This window comes from Alexandromys fortis, unplaced genomic scaffold (genome assembly GCF_014885135.2).
Source record: "Alexandromys fortis isolate MF-2015 unplaced genomic scaffold, M_Fortis_MF-2015_v1.1 scaffold_147, whole genome shotgun sequence".
Taxonomy (NCBI): domain Eukaryota; kingdom Metazoa; phylum Chordata; class Mammalia; order Rodentia; family Cricetidae; genus Alexandromys; species Alexandromys fortis.
This window is the reverse complement of record NW_026068029.1, coordinates 2,826,651-2,848,996: the sequence shown is the minus strand read 5'-3', so window position 1 is coordinate 2,848,996 and position 22,346 is coordinate 2,826,651. Positions and strand designations below refer to the sequence as shown.

General features: G+C 34.6%; 1 protein-coding gene across 5 annotated transcripts in view; it reads right to left on the bottom strand.

The window, feature by feature from the left end:
* Cnksr2 (connector enhancer of kinase suppressor of Ras 2) overlaps window positions 1-22,346 on the bottom strand; it is a 203,627-nt gene that overhangs the window by 113,900 nt on the left and 67,381 nt on the right. For all 5 annotated transcript variants that reach the window (XM_050164390.1, XM_050164391.1, XM_050164392.1 and 2 more), the window contains exons 6-8: window positions 14,179-14,298; window positions 8,096-8,155; window positions 3,909-3,977 (exon numbers count right to left, since the gene is read on the bottom strand). In XM_050164390.1, the coding sequence (XP_050020347.1) occupies window positions 3,909-3,977; window positions 8,096-8,155; window positions 14,179-14,298 (249 nt within the window). The remainder of the gene's footprint in view (window positions 1-3,908; window positions 3,978-8,095; window positions 8,156-14,178; window positions 14,299-22,346) is intronic.

The following is a 22,346-nucleotide window of genomic DNA, read 5'->3' as shown; positions in this document are numbered from 1 at the left end:
TGCCAAATAAGTGATACATTAAAACCAGTTTGCACACAATTTAATGAAGATGTTCAATTTAAAATAACATAAAACCTAATATCTCATAAACTACTACATAAGACAATAGGCATTATTATGAGTAACTGAAATGTGTGATACACTGTTTAGTTTCAATGTCTTAATAGTTTCCCCTTCTAAAATATACTATTCATGTGCTCTGTTTCAGAATACCAATTCTGGAGAACCCCAATATTGTTCTTGTAGGTTATTATAAGAACCATTTACTCATTAATATGTTAAACATATTGCCAATATAATTAATTTCTAGAGTCTAGTAACACCTTGTGACTATATGAATAATATATGGGAAATACAAGAAACACTGCTATTTGAGGTCTCAGTTTTCAATAGTTTGAGTTTAAGGGATTATAAGATAAAGAACTTTTCCCTTGAAAAGGGAGAATAGAATAGGGAAGAATAATGATAACTGAACAAGGTAAGAATGGAGGAGAAATAGTTAAGTGAGCAGAAATGCACATAGCGAAGGAAAGGAAAAGAATTAGAAAGGAAAGCCAAAAATATAGGACAAAATTTATCTAGAAAACTGGGGGAAATATATTTAATGTTAAACAGAATCATGATATACATGGTACTAAAAGATATCCAGGAAAAAGTTTAGAGCTAAAAGGGACAAAAGGGAATGAACATTAATATATTCTGATTATGGTGACTTCTCCCCCTTTCAACAATGATCTCTTATTTTAGGCTTGAAGAACAAAAAGTTGAGGCCACAGTCCGAAATGAGAAGCTATGTTGAGAATCAGAGAGGTACAGCCAAAATGAGAATGAAGTTCCCAAGTTAAATCAATAGTCCTTCAGCCTGTTCTCTTCCCTCATCCGCTTCACTATGATTTCCAGGTCTTACTCAGTAATATTCACCATCTTGAAAGTAAAAAAGACACTACCATATAATGCTTATCTTCCATCTCTCAGTAATCAGTGATCTAACAACACTACTTGTGCAGTCTATCTTCTTGACATCTCAACCTCGTTAATCTGTTTAGGTAGCTTTTATAACCAAATCTATTTGACCATGTTTACCAAAATATTCAAGAAGTGCTAGAAAACCTTTCACAATCACAATGGATATGTTTTAATGTTAACACAAAATAGAGGGAACTTTTCCAAAAGCCATACTCAATCACCATACATATGCCCTTCTTTGAAATGATATGCCCAAGAAGAAAGTGTCTGCTTTTAGTATAGATAAAATACTTAGAGCACTTTCTCTCTCACACAAAAACTAACCTGTAATTTAGCAGATTCATTTTGGGTAGGCCCAGATGTTTTTTTTTTTTTAAATTACTACAGTTTCATCAGTACAAAACATGTTTAAACTCCATCATGAGGGCAGAGTTGCTGGTTCAAATTATGCCAAGGTGGTAGAAAGATGGAGAGAGGGAATGAGAGAGAGAGAGGAGGGGGGAGGTAGGGAGAGAGATGAGGGGAGAAAGGGAGAGAGGGAGAGAAAGAGAGAGGAGAGAGAAGAGAGAAAGAGAAGAGAGAGAGAATGAATGAATGAATCTGGGGTATTTTCAGCAGCCTTTGATGAGTTGATCTTCACTGGCAAGGAAGACATGAATAGGAATCATTCTGCTTTGCTTGGATGTTCATATTTTTTTTCTTCTTCCTATCTGGAAGCCAGTTTCTCAGCCACAGAAGTATGTTGATGTGAAAAGTTTAGAAGATTATAATGGAGAATATAGCAACATGAAAATGGACATGTAACTTCAAGTTTTGTTTAAGTAACTATATATATATATATAGTTATATATTTAAATAAAAGAACATAGGATAATCATATATTATCTATTGGACATGAAGAGGTAAGACAGGTAAGAAAGTCAATTGCTATTGAGTATATGAACCATATCAGCCATTTAAAACAATGGCATTCGGGCCAGGCAGTAGTGGTGCTTAATCCCATCTCTTGGGAGGCAAAGGCAGGTGGATCTCTGGGAGTTCGAGGCCAGCCTGGTCTAAAGAATGAGTTCCAAAACAGGTTCCAAAAATAAACAGAGAAACCCTGTCCCATAAAACCAAAAATAAACAAATAAAAAATAAAACACTGACATTCAAAACTTCGTTATTAATTCATCTTTCATTGACACTCATGGGAATATTTAAAATAGTTTTTCAATGAAATTTATATAAAGAAAATGAGATTTTTATATTGTACAATACTACCTGCAGTAGAAAGATTTTAAAACTACAGAAAACTACTGTGCCATATTTGTGTTTACAGTTACATATTAAAATTTCATTTACAGTTAATGTTTCTAGAAAAGGTAAGCTACTCTAGTAATATTAGCCACTTAAAGCCATGATTACAATTCAGAGCAAAAACCAGAACTAAGTTTCCCCAATCATTATTTTATACAGTTTTCAAAATTTTTAAATTATTCCAGTGATGAAAATGTGTATGAACATCCTCAGCATTTAAATGTCATCAATTCGTGCAGATTTTATTAGTTCATCTATAAACTTTTAGACTTTGATATTTATTTCATGAATGTCAGATTTGTTCCATAAAGAGTACTCTTTAAACAATCTTCCTTTGCACTAGAGACTAACTTCCAACTTTAATTTGATCAAGTAGAAACTCATGTCGAAAATATGCAACGGGGTCTACATGTTAAAATCTCTTGCAGAGAAGGAAGCAATATGGACAGAACAGAAGGAAAAGCTATGGATGTACTGGAATAGTTGGTTGCTTTATCCCCTTGCCCAAATTCTCACACTATGGGTCCAGAAATTTCCAAAAGGACAAGTGGAAAGAATTATTTTTCTAATGAGAAAATGATGTCATCAGGGCTTTGCTTTAATGAGAAAATGATGTCACTGGCAGAAAGCCCTTGTGCATTCCCAGAACTTTGTTGTTCAGTACCAGCCACACACTAACACATCACATTTGTAAAAGAGTCTATCCACTTTTATATCAGGTAGATAATGAACTCACTGAGAAACATTTTTAGCTTTCATGATCATTTGGAGTTGTTCTAAACGTCCCTCAAGAAAAAACAGTCTTCCCAAATTTTCTTCTTTCTTTAGGGCACATAGAAGCAAATTTAGCTCAATGGTATGAACAAGAAAGAATTACCCACTCTAACGTTACCAAATTATATGCAGGATATTTATTTCTTAAATTCCCATATTTTCAAAAAAGGATTACTAAAATGATAATCTAAGAATATTTTATTTTCAAATTTTGGCAACAGACCTAATGTTTGCCAAAGAGGGTGAATAAAGTGCACCATTTGAGGCACAGAAAATAAACAGCAATCAATACTATGTATTTCTACATCTTTGAAAATCTATCACATCTGAGATAGGCATTAAATGCCACTGGCATCCATATTTCTCTGAACAGATCGGTGAGCCTCATCGAGCAAGAAAGCTTTGTGAACATATTTAATGTAGTATATTATTTTTAGAACTAAACCTCTTGGAAAACTAAGAGCCAAATCAGCTACTGAGGATTATAATTTTTATTAAAATGTGCATTTAAATTATGACCAAATTCTCTACATATTAATGAATAAGTCAATGTTACAACAAATAAATAAATGCATATATAACCATTAACTTTATCTAGTAGCTAATTCACAAATTTATAAAAATGAAAAAATTTTAAGTTATACCAGAAAATGTCAAATTTATAAGCACAATATATCCTCATTTTTCAAAAATCCATGTCTTACATTCCATAAAACAATTTGGAAGAGTAATTACTCAGTTACGTTTTTTAAAGTTCTTCAATTATCTTTTATAAAATACTGGCCTTTAAATTCACTGGTATCATTTTAAAGTTTTCGCAAATCTTTAAATTAGTTTCTCCCACTGACTCTTAAGGTAATTATACATACCACAGTCTGATGATTAACTTGAATCACTTCATCACCAGCATGGATTTTCTTGCATCGATCTGCAGGTGACTGAATTTAACATAAAAGAAATGATAACACAAGGTTTATCAGCTTTTTTCTTTCTCTGGGAACATCACAGCAATCCACCTCTTTAATTAGATTTAAAAATAAAGTCATAACTTTTAAGTAATTATTATATATAATGTGTTTACTCATAGCTAACATACAGTTTGCATTCTGACAAAATAAATGAAAGTCAGCTGGGCGGTGGTGGAGCACACCTTTAATCCCAGCACTTGGGAGGCAGAGGCAGGCGGATCTCTGTGATTTCAAGGCCAGCCTGGTCTAAAAGAGCTAGTTCCAGGACAGGCTCCAAAAGCTACAGAGAAACCCTGTCTTGAAAAAAAAAGAAAGTCATACAGAGATTATCTATATTGGAAAACAATAACATATTTCTGAAAGCATTAAAGGACAATAATAATTGCTACTAAGCTTGGCAAACTTAATCTAGAAAACCCTGCTAAACACTACTAGGCAACCTGATTGAAAATATATTTCAAACAGGCAAATTAAAAAATATAGAAGAAATAAAAAACATTAAGAGAGAAACAGAAGGTATGGAGTTGGAAGCGTGGGGACGTGGGGAGGATCTGAGAGGAAATGAGGGAGGGAAATGGTGATCAGAGTATACTGTATGAAAAAATATTTTCAATAAAAATTGCAAAAAATATATATATGTATATTTCACAATATTCTGAGTTTTTACTTGTGTCCTTCCCATTTAATATAAATAAACCTCAGTAATGTAAACAAATCATTATTTTCAAGTATATGCATATAATTATCGTTAAACTTTGAAGTCAGATAATCAATTTGCTAATTTATTTCACTACTAATAAAATCAACCCTAAATAACACAGAACAGAGACTTCAAACACAAGCAGCTGTCAGGTCAAGACTGTATTATGTATCAGTCTCTCCATGTGTCTAATTACAAGAGCATGCTGTTCTATGTTTCATATACTATAATACGATTGGTTGGCAAACTACACTAAATAAAACAAAATCTCAACATGTCTATAATACACAATTTCAATATTTTATTTTCTTAATATGAAATTAAGAACAAAAATAAATAAAACCAATGTAGCAATTTAGTATTTGTAAGTATTAAGATGTATAAAAGAAACTAAATGAGATTTGTGATAGAATTTTTTTTCTCCAGGTCTTATAAATAGATTTTACAGTCTTATTTTCTAGTTACTACCTAGTAACAATTCAGAAATCTTTATATGGCAATACACCCTTGTGTACTGTCTACATAGAATAATAAGACATATTAATCTATTAAAATTATTTGCTTGTACTCTGATATTACTCAGCAGTATCTATTAAAAACAGAAAAGAAAAATAATATGGTGACAGAATCCAGAGAATAAAACACAACTTTTGAGTCCCAGGAATGGAATGTTCTTTAAAAGTCATTTTGGGTTATTCTGTGTTTTTGCTTTATGTTTGTGTTTGTTTGTATGTGTGTGTATCTAGGCCACAAGTGGACATCAGGTAGTTGATGTCAAATTGCTTCACCACCTTATTCTTCCTTCCTAAAATATAGTTATTTATTTCATTTGTATAAGGGCAAGCAAGCATGTGTCTTGGTGGCATGTGTAGCAATCAGAGAACAAATTTGGGGAGTGAGTTATTTCTTCTACTATGTAGCTTCCAGGGACAGAAAACTGATCATCATGCCTTTACCCACTGATCCATTTTACACGCCCTTTAAAACTTTTATTTTTGCATTTATTTAGTATGTGTGTAGTAGGGGAGAGGGAGGGCCTCCACAGGCCATGCCATGGCTATGGAATTCAGCAGAAAACCCTAAGTGTCAGTTCTCTTTATTTACTGCATTGGTTCTAGGGCTCCAACTCAGGTTGTCAGGTGCAGCAGCAAACACCTTTACCCGCGGCGTCCTCTTGGTGGCTCCACCCCTTACTTTTTGAGACAGCTTCTCTAAGTGAAGTAGAGCTCATGGATTAGCTATACTGATGGGTCGGCAAGCCCCAGAGATCTACCTGTCTGCTCCCCAGCTCTGCTGTTACAGAGGCTCTCTGCTATCTGCCTATGAGGGTACTGGAGATCCAAAGTCAGGCCCTCATGTCTGTGCTCTAGCACAAACTTAGCCATGTCCTTAGGGCAGCTACTTTTCAAAAATTCATTTCCAATTTTTAATTATTTTGAAAACATAAAAGACTTCATACTATATTACCTCACTGGAACAAAAGTTTTAGCCTACAAAAATTTGCCATAGGCTAAAATTCAAGATTATATATAAAAAATATATTATTGAATGAACTAAAAATACTGTTATGGAGGTAGGTTAATCTGAGATATGAACACTATTCTAAAAAAATATCAGTGATCTGAAAATATCTTTAGGTCATGGCAATATCAGCAATCAGACCAGAGCCATGTAAAGGTTCTGAACAGGATTAGAACTCACAGTGTAATAGTTCCAGTCACTTGTGCCATTGGCTCAAAACTAATTGTTTTATAAGATGGCACAGCAGATAAAAATATAACTTAGCCACTTTAGTGACCAGCTTTACTAAGATTAAACACAGAACTAGAACTCCGAATTACAAATTATTTAGGTAACAAAATAATATAATATTATCAAGAGAAAAGAAGAATCACAGGATGAACTATGAACATGTGATTGCTATATGAACTACACCAGATTCAAACGCCCCTTTTATCATTTAGCCATTTACCAAGTTTCACCATGTAAGTAAAGTGTATGAAGCACAGTACTCAGCTGTTACATTCATAAATGTTAGATAACGGAGAGAGAGCCATTCCTACCAGTTCTTCATGACACAGTACAAAAGCACCGTTTCTGTGATTTCTTCTCTGGTTTACTTGACAATACTTATTACATTTTTTTCCTTCATGTATCAAGTAAATAGTAACACTTGCTCACACAGTTGAGCCCTACATACTTTGTACTTCTCAAGGAAAACAAAACTAGTTTATCATGTATATCCTTCCAATGCTCAGTGCCTTGCCTGGATCACGGCACAGATGCAGTGGGCTTGTTAAATGAGCAGGGAGTGCAGGAATGATCTAATGAGTGCAAGGAAATTAGAGAAGGATGGCAAACATGTAGTGCTTAACGTCCTACTCAAGCTCAAATATGAAATAACGCACAATGCACATTTTACTGATTTTCATTGATGTTTCATTTTCAACAAGAAACCAAGAAAAGAAGTTAAATCAATAATAATTAGAGTTCATAGGTGAATTAACTACAGAAAATGGTGATTTCAAAGAAGAAAAGATTGATCAAACACTGAGATAAATGACAACTGAAATTGACTTAATTCCCCCACAGCATTCTTTAAAGAAACACAGCATAAACATTCAGTTTGTCTGAATCTCTAAAAGAAAATAAGATCAAAACCAAAGTTCCTAACCTGTTTATGAAAGACAAGAGAAATATGGGCTAATTAATGACTTTTTATTATTCAATTTCTATTATGCTAATCATGTTAATGATTGATTTAATGCATTTATTTTTCTCTTTTTAGAGCATAGCTAGACACTTCTGTGTGCCACTATCTTTGCTCATTTGGATTTTACAACCTAGTATGTTATGATAATCTTTTCCAATTTATAGTCAGAAACACCTGTTAGAATCTTTTCATAAAGGAAGGATGTTCCTAGGATTCTGGGTCTGTGATAGAACCTTTGAATTAAAATTTCTAGCAAGCTCTCAAAGTAGAGTAATGGACGAATCTCACTGTTAAAACCATTCAGCTACACCTCTGTTTCATTGAGCTGAATTATGCTGCCAGTATCCAACAGCCTGACTGATGGGACGTTTCTCACGTCACTTAAGTTTCTTAAGATAACTCAACTAATTGATGATGGAAGTAGATTATTTTAGTTGTCCCAATAACCTGGCATGAACCAGAAAGTACATAACAAAGATAATTCTCTGGCTTAAAAAGGAAAGCATCGGAATTTCTCTAAGCCACTATTCTAGAATAAATAAAATGAGTGAAATTCCAATGCATCCAGAATCTACTAATTTAGTAAGTACTTTTAGATGTGTTCTTGGAACCAACATTTAACCTCAATCATGCGAAACACATAAATACTCAAATTGGAAATGTTTTAATACTTACATTTTCTGTGGTTCCAGTGATTACATGGAGGCCATCATATGTGGATTTAATATACATACCCTAAGAAAAAGACAGAATCAGAAAACGTGAAGCAACAGACATATTTCAGTGAGAGGAAGAAAAAGAAAAATGAAGCAGAATAGTTAACTGTACGGAAGGACCAAGAAATGACTAGGTAGTTCTTTTATTCTAAAAAGTCATTTCAAAGTATCATATATAAAAAGTGTAATAGTTCTACAAAATTGTTGAGCCTGGATCTCTAAATGGGAAATGAAATGAATGTAGTTTTAAAAGAAGGCTGTTTATCAGTAAACTCTAGTTTTAAATGGAAGTTCACAGTTTAATAGAATAGTAAATAATAGCCCAAGTAGAAGTATACATGGAAATTAACTGACAAATTGGCTATATTGAGCTTTGGCTATAATAATATGGTAATATTTAACCTGATGCTGGTGAGGGTGTATGACATACACACTTTTGAGTTAATATATATCCCATTATTTCTTGGAATGTAAATATTATAATATTAAAAATCTTAGGAGAATGATTGATACTGACACTTCTACCCTAGCTATTTAAAAGATATTATCAAATCAATAAAAGATCTTAAATAGTATTTGTAAGAGGTAAATACTACCCTTTCTTTTAAAGTTTTCCATTAAAAGGTTGTGAGTAAATAAAGTGGGAACTGGCAGCAAAATAAATAAAAAAAAAACATTATTTCAACTAGAACACAATCCTCATCCATAATTATCTATCTATCTATCTATCTATCTATCTATCTATCTATCTATCTATCCATCCATCCATCCATCCATCCATCCATCCACCCACCCACCCACCCATGCATCTGTACAGCAACCTATTTCCATCATCACTAGTAGCTATTATAATGTGCCTGGGCCCGTTTTAAGTATCTTACATCTATTTTACACAAGTCTTTGTGGTGTAATTGGATTGACACTGTTTTAGAGTTAAGAAAACTAAAGCTCAGAATGCCTGGAGAGTAAGTCTAAGGTGGTAAAGTCAGGTATCATATCTGAATCCAGATACACTCTCAATACTGAACCTCAAACTTTTGGAGTTACTTCCAGCAGAGTTAATGCACTTTTCTTATTAAAACATAACGCTTGGATATTGTAAAAATTAAAGCAGAAAATCATTAATTAATCTATATTAATTTTTGGTGATCCCAGGGATCAAGCCACAGGCCTCACTCATGATAGAAAAACTCTCTGCCATTGACCTACACTCCTAGCTGTTGAAATCCAGTCTAAAGGTCTAAAAATAACCTTAGCACATATGTAGTATATGCATAATGGAGTTGGAAAGTGTATCTAGGTTTGACACTGGATAGTTTACAAATGTATTTCAAAGTCATTTTCTCCAATAATGATAAGTAGAGGTTGATTATTTTACTTTCCACAAATCTTTCAATATTGGGTGTATTGATTATGATTACTGGTATTTAAGAAGAGTTTTAAATGACACTAGAAAGGTTATGGTCACAAAGAAAATCTAGTATACTAATAAAAGTGTTCCGAAAAGAAAATCAAATCCTGGGATGAAATAAATTATGTGAATAATCTATGATTCAGGAATAAATATCTATGTGTAATTACGGCAGAAACTAGAAAATTATTAATGTAAATATTTATATAAAGAGAATGGTTGTACAAGCCTTCAGTTCTAGTATTGGGAAGACAGAGGTCAGCCTGGTCTACATATTGAGTTCCAAAACAGACTGGAACAGTGAGATCCTGATTAAGACTGGGTATAGATATATACATAGAGTTCAACTCTAAAGTTATTTCATAATCATGAACCAAGGGTTAGAAAGCACGATTTTAAAATGGCACATGAATAAAGATTATTTATGTATTATTTCTAATCAATAAATTATTTGCCACAACTGCTTTTAATAATGGAAAATAGATTTATTTATCCTTTAATCTCTCTTTAGTAGTACCAATTAGAAAAAAATGCCCAAAAGTAAATCAACAAAAGAAAGAGAAGAAGCAAATTGTTTGGATGAATTTGAAATTAATCATCTTTTCAATGATGAAGAGTTCACAGAAAATACACCTCATTATTGCTTCTCTCTGAGAAAGCGCCAAATAGCAGGATGATATATCATTCAAATAACATTGTTTTTCTGGAAATACAATGAATATTTGCCTTATATTTCTTTTTGTTGTTTTTTGTTTTTTTTGAGACAGGGTTTCTCTGTGGTTTTGGAGCCTGTCCTGGAACTAGCTCTTGTAGACCAGGCTGGTCTCGAACTCACAGAGATCCGCCTGCCTCTGCCTCCCAAGGCTGGGATTAAAGGCGTGAAAACCATCTTTCTTATTTTTTTTTCCTTTTGGGCAACAATTAATTCTGGAGTTGACTTAACAGCTCCCTTTCCCATGTTCAGTTTGCTAGCTAAAATGATGTTTGTTTCACTTCATCTCCAAATGCCAGTTACACAGTAGCAGTTAGAGCAGCCTTACAGTCAAGATGGTACAATAAGGCAGTTTTACAAGTTTGGAGGTAGCTCAAGCACCTCACAAGAGGAAGAAGCCTGAAGCCATGCTTCCAGAATGACGCCTTGAGGCCCCTACCCCTCTATTCAACTCGTAATCTCTTATCTATCACTCAGCTTTTAAATGCTCTAATAGATCTCATTTCCACATCTTTTAGTTTTCTGCTAATCGTTGTTTTTAAAGGCAAATCACATGGCCATGGCTTAATTACAACTAGGCACACGTGTTTGCAGTCTCTCCCCATATTTGCCTTTTAGACATATCACATGGTTAAGCACTTACCGAATGCTGGTCAAATTCTCAAACTGATCTATTTTAAACATGACCTATGAAGGTTACTTAAAAGTGAGTGCATTTAAAAAAGCATCTTAAATAAGTCATGTAAAGCCTCTAATCTTCTGCAAACTTGATAAGACTCATAAGAAAGAAGTTCGCCCTTAATTCTTTCCATTAATACTCAATATTTTAGGTTTTAATTTCTCTCCCTGTGAAATAGCAACTCAGTTGAAGTATTTTCCACTGTCCTTTAAAAATGAGGATCTTTAAGGAAAATTCAAACTCAAATTTAAGATTTTTCTCTTAAGCTGCCTTTGTCTCCCCTTGGCCATTCCAAATTGGGATACAAGATAATGAAAAAGTATTTGCCAGATCCGTTTTGTTTAGATTTATGTCCCGCCTCTACTTGTTATTATTTAATGCAAGACAATCAGTAAAATTTTTTGGTTCTCTTCTTACTTGCAAAATGAGAAAATTAATACTTATTCTATATGTTGTGGGGGAAATAAAAGGCAAAAAGAAAGTACTTCTAATACTTATCCTAATTTCTATTTTTTTTCCTTTTCTCTGACATTTTCCAACCTATTTAAATTTTTGTTTATCGCTACTTTAAATTTATGTCCATTCTAAAAAGAAGATACAGACCAACCTCCACTTTAAAACAATTTCTCCAGGGCTGTATGTTCATAGAGAAAACAAATTGTTCATAAAGTTCATGAACAATAAAGTAAAGTGAGTTTTAGCTCACTTCACATGCTTAGGGCCAATTAAAGGGAAAAATAGGTGCTTTTCTTTAAACACTACTATTAGAATCACAGAGTCATAAAACTCAAAGAACATCTAAAGATGGTCTACTCCTGCCCCTATATTTTCTCTGTGACAAAATCAAGGCCACAGAAGTTAAATTTATTCTCCCACATCCCTAAGGCTGCTCTCATTTTTTATGTAAATATTTTTAATCCAGATTCACAAATTCTAAACTAATATAATATATTAGTTCCTAATTTCCTACTGCGCCCATTATGCTAAGATCTTTCATTGACTATAACTGAAAGAGGAGATGGAGAAGGGAAAGTATTTAGTATTAAATATTTGAGGGTGTTTTATCTTCAAAAACAAAATTACTTTGGTAAAGATACCAAAAGGAGCCAGACATTCAGGAAGAAGGGGCCTATTCATATGTTCAAAAAGTCTATGACATATCTGAGGGTATGGATCCTATCAAGCATAGTATGTCTATATGTGTGTACTGTCTTTCTTACACAACAATAATAATGAATTTTTATTTATAAATAAAATGAGATAAAAATAACTATTAGTAATATAAAATTTACGATTATATGCTGAAATAATGCGCAGAGTATCATGTATTTTCAGCTTATTGGCTATAGGAATCATTTTCTGGTGTCTTAGCAACATAAATGAACGTTGGGGCTATTTGTAAGTTGAATATGAGTTGATTGAGCACAAGCTCTTGCAGTATTATGACTGTCAATTTAATAACCTCAATAGCTATTAAGTAGTTAGTGAGTGGGTTCGGCTAAGCTGGACAAAAGGATTACTCATGTCCTTGATGGGTTGGTATGAAATTTTAATCACACTATTCAGAATAGTATGCAATCTAAATTGTCTCCAAAATTTCCATTTAATATTTTAGGACTGCAGTTAATGATGTTAGTTGAAGCCATAGAAAGTAAACTTTAAAGGGGAAAATGCTGTAATGATAATTCTAAATCATAAAGGTTTCTCCATATAAACCTATACATATTAGAAATAAGCTTATAAACAAACTGTAGCAAACTTAGATATAGTACTTATAACTTAGTATGATGTTGTGTAACCAGGATGCTATACTTCATTTTCATCTTTTCAAGAAATCACTTATAAAATCAAAAAAAAATCCAAACTAAAACAAATAAACAAGCAAAAAATCTAGAAACGATGGACACCCAGAATCAATTTGTCAACTAGCAGGAAAGAAGTTACTGTATAGAATGCATGAATGGCTTCAAACTAAATATCACTGGTGGTTAATAAAGGCTTTCTCCCCAAAATAGTTACAAACATAACTATACAAACACATACATGTGTGTGAAAAAAAGCACATAAAAAGTTAAAATTTCCTCAGAGATCACTAAGAATATGTTTGCTTCCAAGATTTCTATTTTCCAGAACATCGTTATCTGTGGGGAGAAAGTTTATAACACCAAAGGATGAAATTAACATTTAATAAGTGGTAATGCTTACCAGCCAGTTTCTGCTTAGTGTGTCTGTGCCTTTCTCATTCCTAACAATTTTATATAATTGCTTTCTACAGTTATATTTAAAAAGCTCTCCTTTGAGTTAAACTTATAATCAAGATGTTTTTAACCAGTTGAACAAACTACTTACTAACATTATCAAAATATATCAATGCACTTCATGAATATTAACCTAGTGGTAGCACTATCCAGTTGCTCATTCAATTCTTCTAACAAGAGATGTGAAAAATGGCAGAGATGCAATTCATATACATTATAATGTCTGGAGAGATGGCTCAATGGGTAAAGAGCTTGATAAGTAAGTATAAAGACCTGAGTTCGAGTTCCCAGCACCCACACAAAATGCCAAACATGGTGAAACTTGCCTGTAACCCCAGAGCTGGAAGAGATAGGAAGTATTGGGGTACCTGCTGGCTAGGTCAGTCTATTAAGCTTTAGGTTTAGTAAGATAATCTTGTCTCAGTAAAGGAGAGAATAACTAAGGAGGGCATTCCATATTAAATCCAGGCCCCACACGTGAATACATAGCCATGCCTGCCCAGACACACATAAACACATACACAAACACACATGCACTACACATGGACCTACAAACAAAATATGTGAGTTTTCTCTAATTACTTACTCAAGGGGAAGGAAGATCTATTAAAACCAGGATAAATCATTGTAAAACAAACCCAGAAAATACCTACTTGAATGACAGGTAACACTGTGCTTGTTGCAAAACTCTTAAATGTCCTTAAGATCAGGAATTTTAATTGGTGAAAGAATGCAATCAATGATTACTCAACCAAATAGGATAATTCAGAATTCTCATTTCCTTTTCTCTTTTTATTGGTTTGTCTTTTAAAAGTGGTTTCAACGCCACCCTCTTCTACCTTGACCTCTAAAGGAAACGAAAAGGAGAGGAGGGTGAGGATCTGTGGACATTCCTAGACTTCTCTATTCCGAGGCTGCCTTCTTGCCCACATCTTTTGCTGTGCTGATGGATGATGGCTTTGATAAACATGGTATCCCTTACCAGCCCTTCACTCGGTTTAATATTTGCCAGCTGAATCACTTCCAGGTGAGCCGACTGTGAAACCAGAGGATCTGATGACAGGGATATGATGTGGTCACACACTCCAGAAAGAGTTTTACACTGGAAGAGGAAAAGAAAAGTTATGGTAAACACATGTTGTAGTAACATACAAGTCACCACTTACTATGATTCTGGAGAGTTTTATTTTCTAGTACATGTTTGTGTGAAAATTAGTGCCGGTCCCTCAGAGCCATCAGCTGGCTCTAGATCTGGCTTACAGGCGATTGAGAACTAGGCAGTGTGCGTACTGGAAACTAAACTCACTCTGATTCACTGAGCCATCTGTCCAGCCTCTACTATAACTTTTTAAGGAGGGAAACCTAAAGTTGAGGAAATGTCAACTGGCATTTCATTTTTTAAAATTCTTATACAAAAGGCCACTAGGAACACATAATGCACAAAGGTATCTATATTTTTAAAGTTAAGGATATATGAACTATATGTCCAGGTGACTAATCCAAGTTATAGTTAATGTATTATTTATATCATTTGATGCATCCCATCTAAATTATTAACTAACAATTTTGATAATCTGAGAAACTCTTGATATTGAGGTTTAATTTAATTCAAATTATATTTAACTATATTCTAAATAATATTAAAATCTGGGTTCTTTTATTTAATGATCAGAAAACTTAAAGAAAATGATGCATTTGAAAGATGCATTTTTCATGACTTTCTGGATCAAGTTTACCTTTGTATAGAACTTCCTACTTCCATCAGGTGAAACTTGCAACAAGCTCAATCTGTTTCTTCACCCTTCGGTCACCAGTCAGAAATTTACCTTCATTCCGAACCCTTCTGAGCTAGGGAACATTTATATTCCAGTCATTTTTAACTTTTCCCTGTACCCTGCTTTCCTACCGCTCACATCTGATCACTGCAAATATATCTGAATGAGCATATAATCAAATAAGCAGTTTTCTTCTTTACTGAAGGAGTTACTGTTTTGTGGGAAGCAAGGTATAATACTCCATCTCTGCTACGTTTTACTTGTTCTACAGTGACTGCATTAGTTTTCCATGAAGGAGGTGATTCACTCTGTCTCACTGGGCTCTGCTTCCCTCCGCTACAGAAATTGTCAGGCTAAATTTGCTTCTGTAATGAGACTCATGATTTTTGCATCTGTTTTTCAAGATTGCACTTTAATTGTGGTTATCAGCTCCTAAAGACAGACATTAGTCACCTAACACCAATACCCAGAGGAAAAATACGAGCCTGATATGAGGATAGATGTTTGTAATTACCCCACTGACAATGACTTTGTAAGCAAATTATATCTTTGAGACTGTATTTCTTCAAATAAAAAATTAAATGATGCAATGAAGACAGCCTTATAAAGTTTATAATATATATGATAATTATATTTAAAACAGTCCAATATAGCTAATATCCAAAGATAATAAACAAATACTTACTTGTCTTATCTATTGTTTTTCTTACCTGCAAAGTTCTCAGTCCTTACACATGAGATGAAATAACACACTATTCTTAATTCCATGACCATGTTATAATAAACAACAATTACACTGGCCAGTCTAGCTACATAACAATCATAGAAAGCTTATTACTCGCCCTCTTTCTGATATTAAGGTCTCAGGATACAATGAAAGTATTTACCCTGACAAACATCTACTCATAAGTGATGGTTAGTGTTAATTGCCAACTTGACAATCTAGAGTCACCTAGGATACTGGCCTAAGGTGTGTTTGTGGGGGATTATCTTGATTAATTAATTGAAGTAGGATGATATACCCATTATGGGTAGGATTATTGCCTAGGCAGAGAATCTTGGATTGTAAGAAACAGAGAGAACTAGCTGAACAGTGACATGTACGCATTCATTACTGTTTCCAATTATGGATGTGCAATCACCAGCTGCATCAAGCCCATGCTGCTGTGACTTTGCCCGCAATGATGGACTGTAACCGGAACTGTGAGCTAAAATGAATCTGCTCTTCTGTGTCAGCCTCCACAGTGCTTATAATGCAGCTGTAAACCACCACACCAGGTTTACACTATTAGTTTAAAACTCAATCATATTTAAAACTACCCAAGATTGTATTTTAGAAAAAAAACAGTAACCACAGGGAGATACACTGCAATTATTATCTAATCTTATTGCTAGCAGAAATTATTTGCAGAGTACCTACAAATGTTTGGCACAATGAAAATTACTTCATATTCATTGTCATTTATCGTTCTAACTTCCTGAAGTAGTAGATATTATAGCCAGCTGAACGGATGTAAGAATTAGGCTAAAAACAAGTCATGGCTACTGATTTGGCAGAATGATCTGAATTCTTAATTATTGTGTTTACTTTGATTATTAGTTACTAACTCGTGTCCAATTAACTTCCCTTTGTATTGTTTTGTCTGCATTAGATGTATGTTAGATAACTCAATTAAAAACTTAGTGAAAACCGGGAGGTGGTGGCACACGCCTTTAATCCCAGCACTCAGGAGGCAACGGTAGGAGGATCTCTGTGAGTTTGAGGCCAGCCTAATCTACAGAACTAGTTCCAGGATAGGTAGGGCTACACAGAGAAACCTTGTCTGGAAACCCACTCTCCACCCCCGAAAAAAAAAAAAGAAATCAACAAATGGCATACATGTAAAGTATATGATTTAATATACCCATAATTTAAATAACTCAGGTTTACTTTCAGATACACAGAAAAGAGGGAAATGCTAATTACTGATATAAACATTTTTAACTTATAACAGTTTAGAGAACGGAGTATTCATTTATTTTACTATTTGGTTTGGATATTAAAATAATTGAGTATAAATCTTGCCAGCATCTATTATTTTGTGATGAAATTTGTATAAAATATACACTGATTCAAATAATTGTGAGAATTCTAAATGGTAAATTTCATTTGGAAATATAAATATAATATAATATAATATTTAATGTCCAAGTGCTTGACATCTTTGTTGAAGGTGAAATTTTTTATTACATTTATTTGTGAGTATATGAGTACATGCACACACACAAACACACACACATTTGTATACCATGGTAAGCATGTGGAATTCAGAGGACAACTTTTGGAAGTTTGTATTTTTTTTCCACCATGGCTCAAGATCAATTTGTCAGGCTTTCTGGAAACCATCTTTACCCACTGAGTAATTTTACTGGGCCCTGAGCTAGAAATTCTATACTTCTACTTATAGTAGTACATCATTAAAATATAAGGTACAATTAACCATGGATAACTCTGAAAGAATAAAGTTTAGGAATAAAATTTAAACTGGGATTTAAAAGTTTTATTTCATATACATGTTCCATAACACTGGAAGAATTTATTTATATGAGTAAAGACAATTGAAAGACAATTTTAACTTAAAAACTAATGTAATAGAATAATAAATTTCAATGCGATGTCAAAATTACATCTATGTCCAGAAAGGACTGTTTCAAATTTCTTCAGAAATGGAAGAATGGATAGAGAAAGTATGGCACATCTACACATTAGAGTACTACTCAGCGGTAAAATCAATGACATCTTGAATTTGGATACTAATGGATGGAAATAGAAAACACTATCCTGAGTGAGGTAACCCAGACCCAAAAAGATGAATATGGTATCTATTCACTCATTAGTGGATTCTAGCCATAAACAAAGGACATTGAGCCTATAGTTTACGATCCTAGAGAAGCTAAGTAATAAGGTGAACCCAAAGAAAAACATATATAGATTGCCGGGCAAAAGTTGGGAGCATGGGGGTGCGGGTGGAGTGAGGGAAGGGGAGAGAGAAGGGAGAATATGAGGGTTGCGGAGAGCTTAGGGGAGTGGGATGGTTGAGATGGAGGAAGGACGAATATGGGGGCAGGGAAGAAGATATCTTAATTAAGGGAGCCATTTTGGGGTTGACAAGAGGCTTGGCTCTAGAAGGGTTCCCAGGTGTCCACGGGGACTCTGGGCAGTGGAGAAGAGGGTGCCTGAACTGGCCTTGTCCCATAGTCAGACTGATGACTTTCTTGAGTATCTCCATAGAACCTTCCTCCAGCAATAGATGGAGACAGAGACCCACATCAGAGCACCGGACTGAGCTCTCAAGGTCCAATTGAAGAGCAAAAGGAGGGAGAATATGAGCAAGGAAGTCAGGACCACTAGGGGTTTGTCCACCCACTGAGACAGTGTGCCTGAGCTAATGGGAGCTCACCAAATCCAGTTGGACTGGGACTGAACGAGCATGGGATCAAACTGGACTCTCTGAATGTAGCTGACAATTGGGGCAGACTGAGAAGCCAATGATAATGGCACTGGGATTTGTCTCTACTGCATGTACTGGCTTTTTGGGATCCTATTCTCTTTGTATGCATACCTTCCTAAGCCTGGATGGAGGGGGGAAGGCCTTGGACTTCCCACAGGGCAGGGTACCCTGCCCTCTCCTAGGACTCGAGAGGGAGGGAGGAAGAGTGAGTGGGGAAGGGAGAGGGAAGTGGGAGGTGGGGAGGAAGTGGAAATTTTGATTGGTATTATTTATAAAGTAATAAAAATTAATCTGCTGGGGAAAAAAAGAAATCAACTACAGATACAAGTAAATAAAAGACTTGTAAACTCATTCCTCTAAAGCCCCCAAACCCTCTTGTAATTTCTTTATGTTTCAAAATATGGTAGTGGAGAGAAAAAGCTCAACAAGATTAAATGAATCTATCCTGACCACAATCATGCTGACATTAAAGCCATTCATATACTCAACAATCACAGAGAATATGCTATGTGAATTAAAGGCCAAAGACAATGCTTATGGATTCCACAGCTTGGAGTAGTGTTTCTGGTAATTGATTTGGGGTTGTAACCTTAGCATCACAAACATTAAGCATGTTACACTGTAGCTCCTGAAAACAGAGAAGTAATAACCCCTAAGACCTTGTGAGTTAAAAATACTAATTCACAACTCACAGCAATCAAATCAACTTTCCTTCTAAATTCTTACACTGAAATGTATAGGTCCTGATAATTATTGATAGCATCTATTCTGTCACTAAGGCTTCTAATTGTTGAAATCCTCATGGTCATAGACTTTCAATAAACATAACTGAAGAGTTTTTGTTCAGTCTTCCTAAATGACAACTTGCGGATCCTAAAAGGTCAAACAACCTGACAAGCTGACAGCGCTAAAGGCATAGTCAAAGCAAACCCCCATAAGTCTTGATGCTTAATAAAGTATTTGTCCTCCCATGACATGCCAGCTCTTCTAAAATAATGTTAGAGGTGGAAATATAGTATTCTACATTTAAATTTAAATGACCAAAAGAAATGTTTTCAAAATTATTCTCTCTTGATTACTAGTCTCTTTTTTGCTTTATTTAAAAATTTTCAAGTTCTTTGATTTGGTCTGGATTTAAATTTAAATTGGTCATGTACTTGGGATTGATACAAATCACCACAAACTCAGAGGCTTAAAATAACACACTTATTATTTCCCAGTTTCTGTGAGCTAGGAATCCAGATACTAGACCCAGTTCTTACTCTGCAGATGATGGCTTTGCAAGCCTGTCAGATGTCAACAGGGCTAAATATCCAAAAGATGCCTTAAGACACAGAATTTGCTTCATGTTCATTTAGGTCATTGGTAGAATTCATTTCCACGTGGCTATATTACTGAGCTTTTCATTTTCTTTCTTCCTGTTATCCAAGTATTATTGTTAGCTCCCAAGAGTTGCCCTCAGGTCCTGATTACATGGAGCACTCCATAGGATACAGTAAGATAAGCTGTCTGGCTTTTGCCCAGTCAACAGATTTCATCTTCTTTGAGACATTTAAAAATGGCTTACGAGGTTAAGTTCACCAGAGATAATTTCTTCTTTTCTATGATTTAAGTCGAATGATAAAGGGTTTTAGACATATTTGAAAAAAAAATCCCTTCACTTTTGTCACTGAACAAAATTTAGGCATGTTGAAGTAGAATTCATTGTATCTCCTGATCTCAACTACACTCAAGCATTGCTAATTATACGCCAGGAGCATAGATCTTGGTGGCCATCTTAGATTCTTACCCACCATAGATATGAATGGAAAACTATGAGTGGAAAGTCACTGAAATAATCTGCATTCATTGCTGAGCCACAGAATTGGACTTTTGTTCTCATAGAAGGGCAACCATATAAGACTGATGAAAAACTTGGGACTGAACCCCAGTGTACAACCCACTAGCTACATGATATTAGGGAAATTCCTTAATCCTTCCAAGTGTCTATGTTCTGTCACACATAAAGATTTTAATAAAAATCAAAGACAGTACCTACTTCTCTGCATTACCATGCGGACAGAGTCTAAGCTAGAAACCAGAACCAGATCATTTACCTGCGTTTTGTGTTTAGGAAGCAGCGGCAGGCATGTTTGTGGCGGGTCTCCAAGCAGATGACACTCAATAGAGCAGTGGTTCTCAACCTGTGGGTCATGACCCCTTTGGTCGAATGATCCGTTCAAAGGGGTCGCATATCAGACACCTTGAATATCAGATATTTATATCATGGTTCAGAACAGTAGCAAAATTACAGTTATGGAGTAGCAACAAAAATAATTTTATGGTTGGTCACCAAAACATGACGAACTATATTAAAGGGTCGCATCATTAGGAAGGCTGAGAACCACTACAAAAGGGGGTAGGTATACTACTTTCTAGGCTCAAAGATGACAAAAATTTTGATGTATCAGTGAACTGAAAATGAAGTTATTAAGAAGGTGACTTAATTGTGCTTTGGAAATTAGATTCAAATGGAAGAAATAATCTGGATGAGCCCAATACTTTACAGACTATATATATAATACACAATTTTTAGGTAAATAAGGACCAAACAGCTGAGATCTCTGGGCAGTATTTCCACATACACCCAGGAAATCTGAAGGTGGCACGTATGGTTCTGCAGAGGTAAGTGCTATCCTTATTGCGTCAGTTAGGAATTTATTAAATCTCAGCACCAAAGTTACCCTTCAGTGCCTTTTCTATGCTCATGAACTGGATGTTTACGCATTTCTGCCATTACATTGGGCACAATATTTTATTCTTTTGTCAGTAGAGGGCACTGCACGGACATTGCAGGAGGAAATAAGACTTCTTTTTCAGGTTCTCATGGGCTATACATTAAATTTTCTTGTTTCCAATTTAGGGTCTATGAGACATGCTCATTCTTTCGAGGATTCCAGATATTGTTCTGCTCCAACCACATACCTAAACCATTTATGCAAATCTCTCAGCAACTTTACAGCTCCGTCTAGGTTCAGAGTTTGTCAACTTGAGGCTACCTTAATATGTTCTCCAGAACTCTTACTATAGCAGCAGCCATTCTTTTCTTTTTTCTTTTTTTTTTTAATGGGTACTCTTAGGCTTCAGGAATGGTTTTCATGATTCCCTTTATATCGTAACAGAATTCTTAGTATAGGTTAATAATTATTTGAATCAAACATTCCTTGTTTAAGTTAGTGTGAAGTTTCCATTTCTATACTTACTCAATTATCTTGAAAATTAATTTTACAGCAACTTGGCTGAACTTTTAAAAATCCAGTGTCTTGATCACATACAGAAGGGTACCAGATAAAGATTGTCCTCAAACTCATCACTTATGTGGCCAGTTGCTTTCCCATGATTTTGTGAGCTTATCATAAAATAGCTTTGGCATTTAGACCTAAGATATTACAGGTAGTCCAATTCCTCAAGTTAATTAGAAAGGCTAATTTAAGCTTGTTCACAGAGATGAAGTGTCAGGCTGGAGTCAGGACATCATTTTTTTTTTTTAACCACTCATCAGTGCCCTTTCTACTATATTATGATGGTACTCAATATAAACAAATCCTTTATGAGGACAATGATTATACCCTTAGATTCAGCCTAAATATTAAAGTAGTCTGTGATGTTTAATACGTTCAGCAAATATAACATCACCAAGGACACTTATATAAATATTCTACTGTCTATACACATCATAAAAAGAAACAGCAATACCAGGTCATCTTTATGTCCGCTGTAATATTTAAGACTATGTTTCTCCTTTTGTCGTAGGAAAGGCAAATACTTACTACTTCTATCATATTACACTTACATTCCTCCTTTGTCCTTTTGGTATGGGTAACAGTTATAGAAGAGTTAATTTT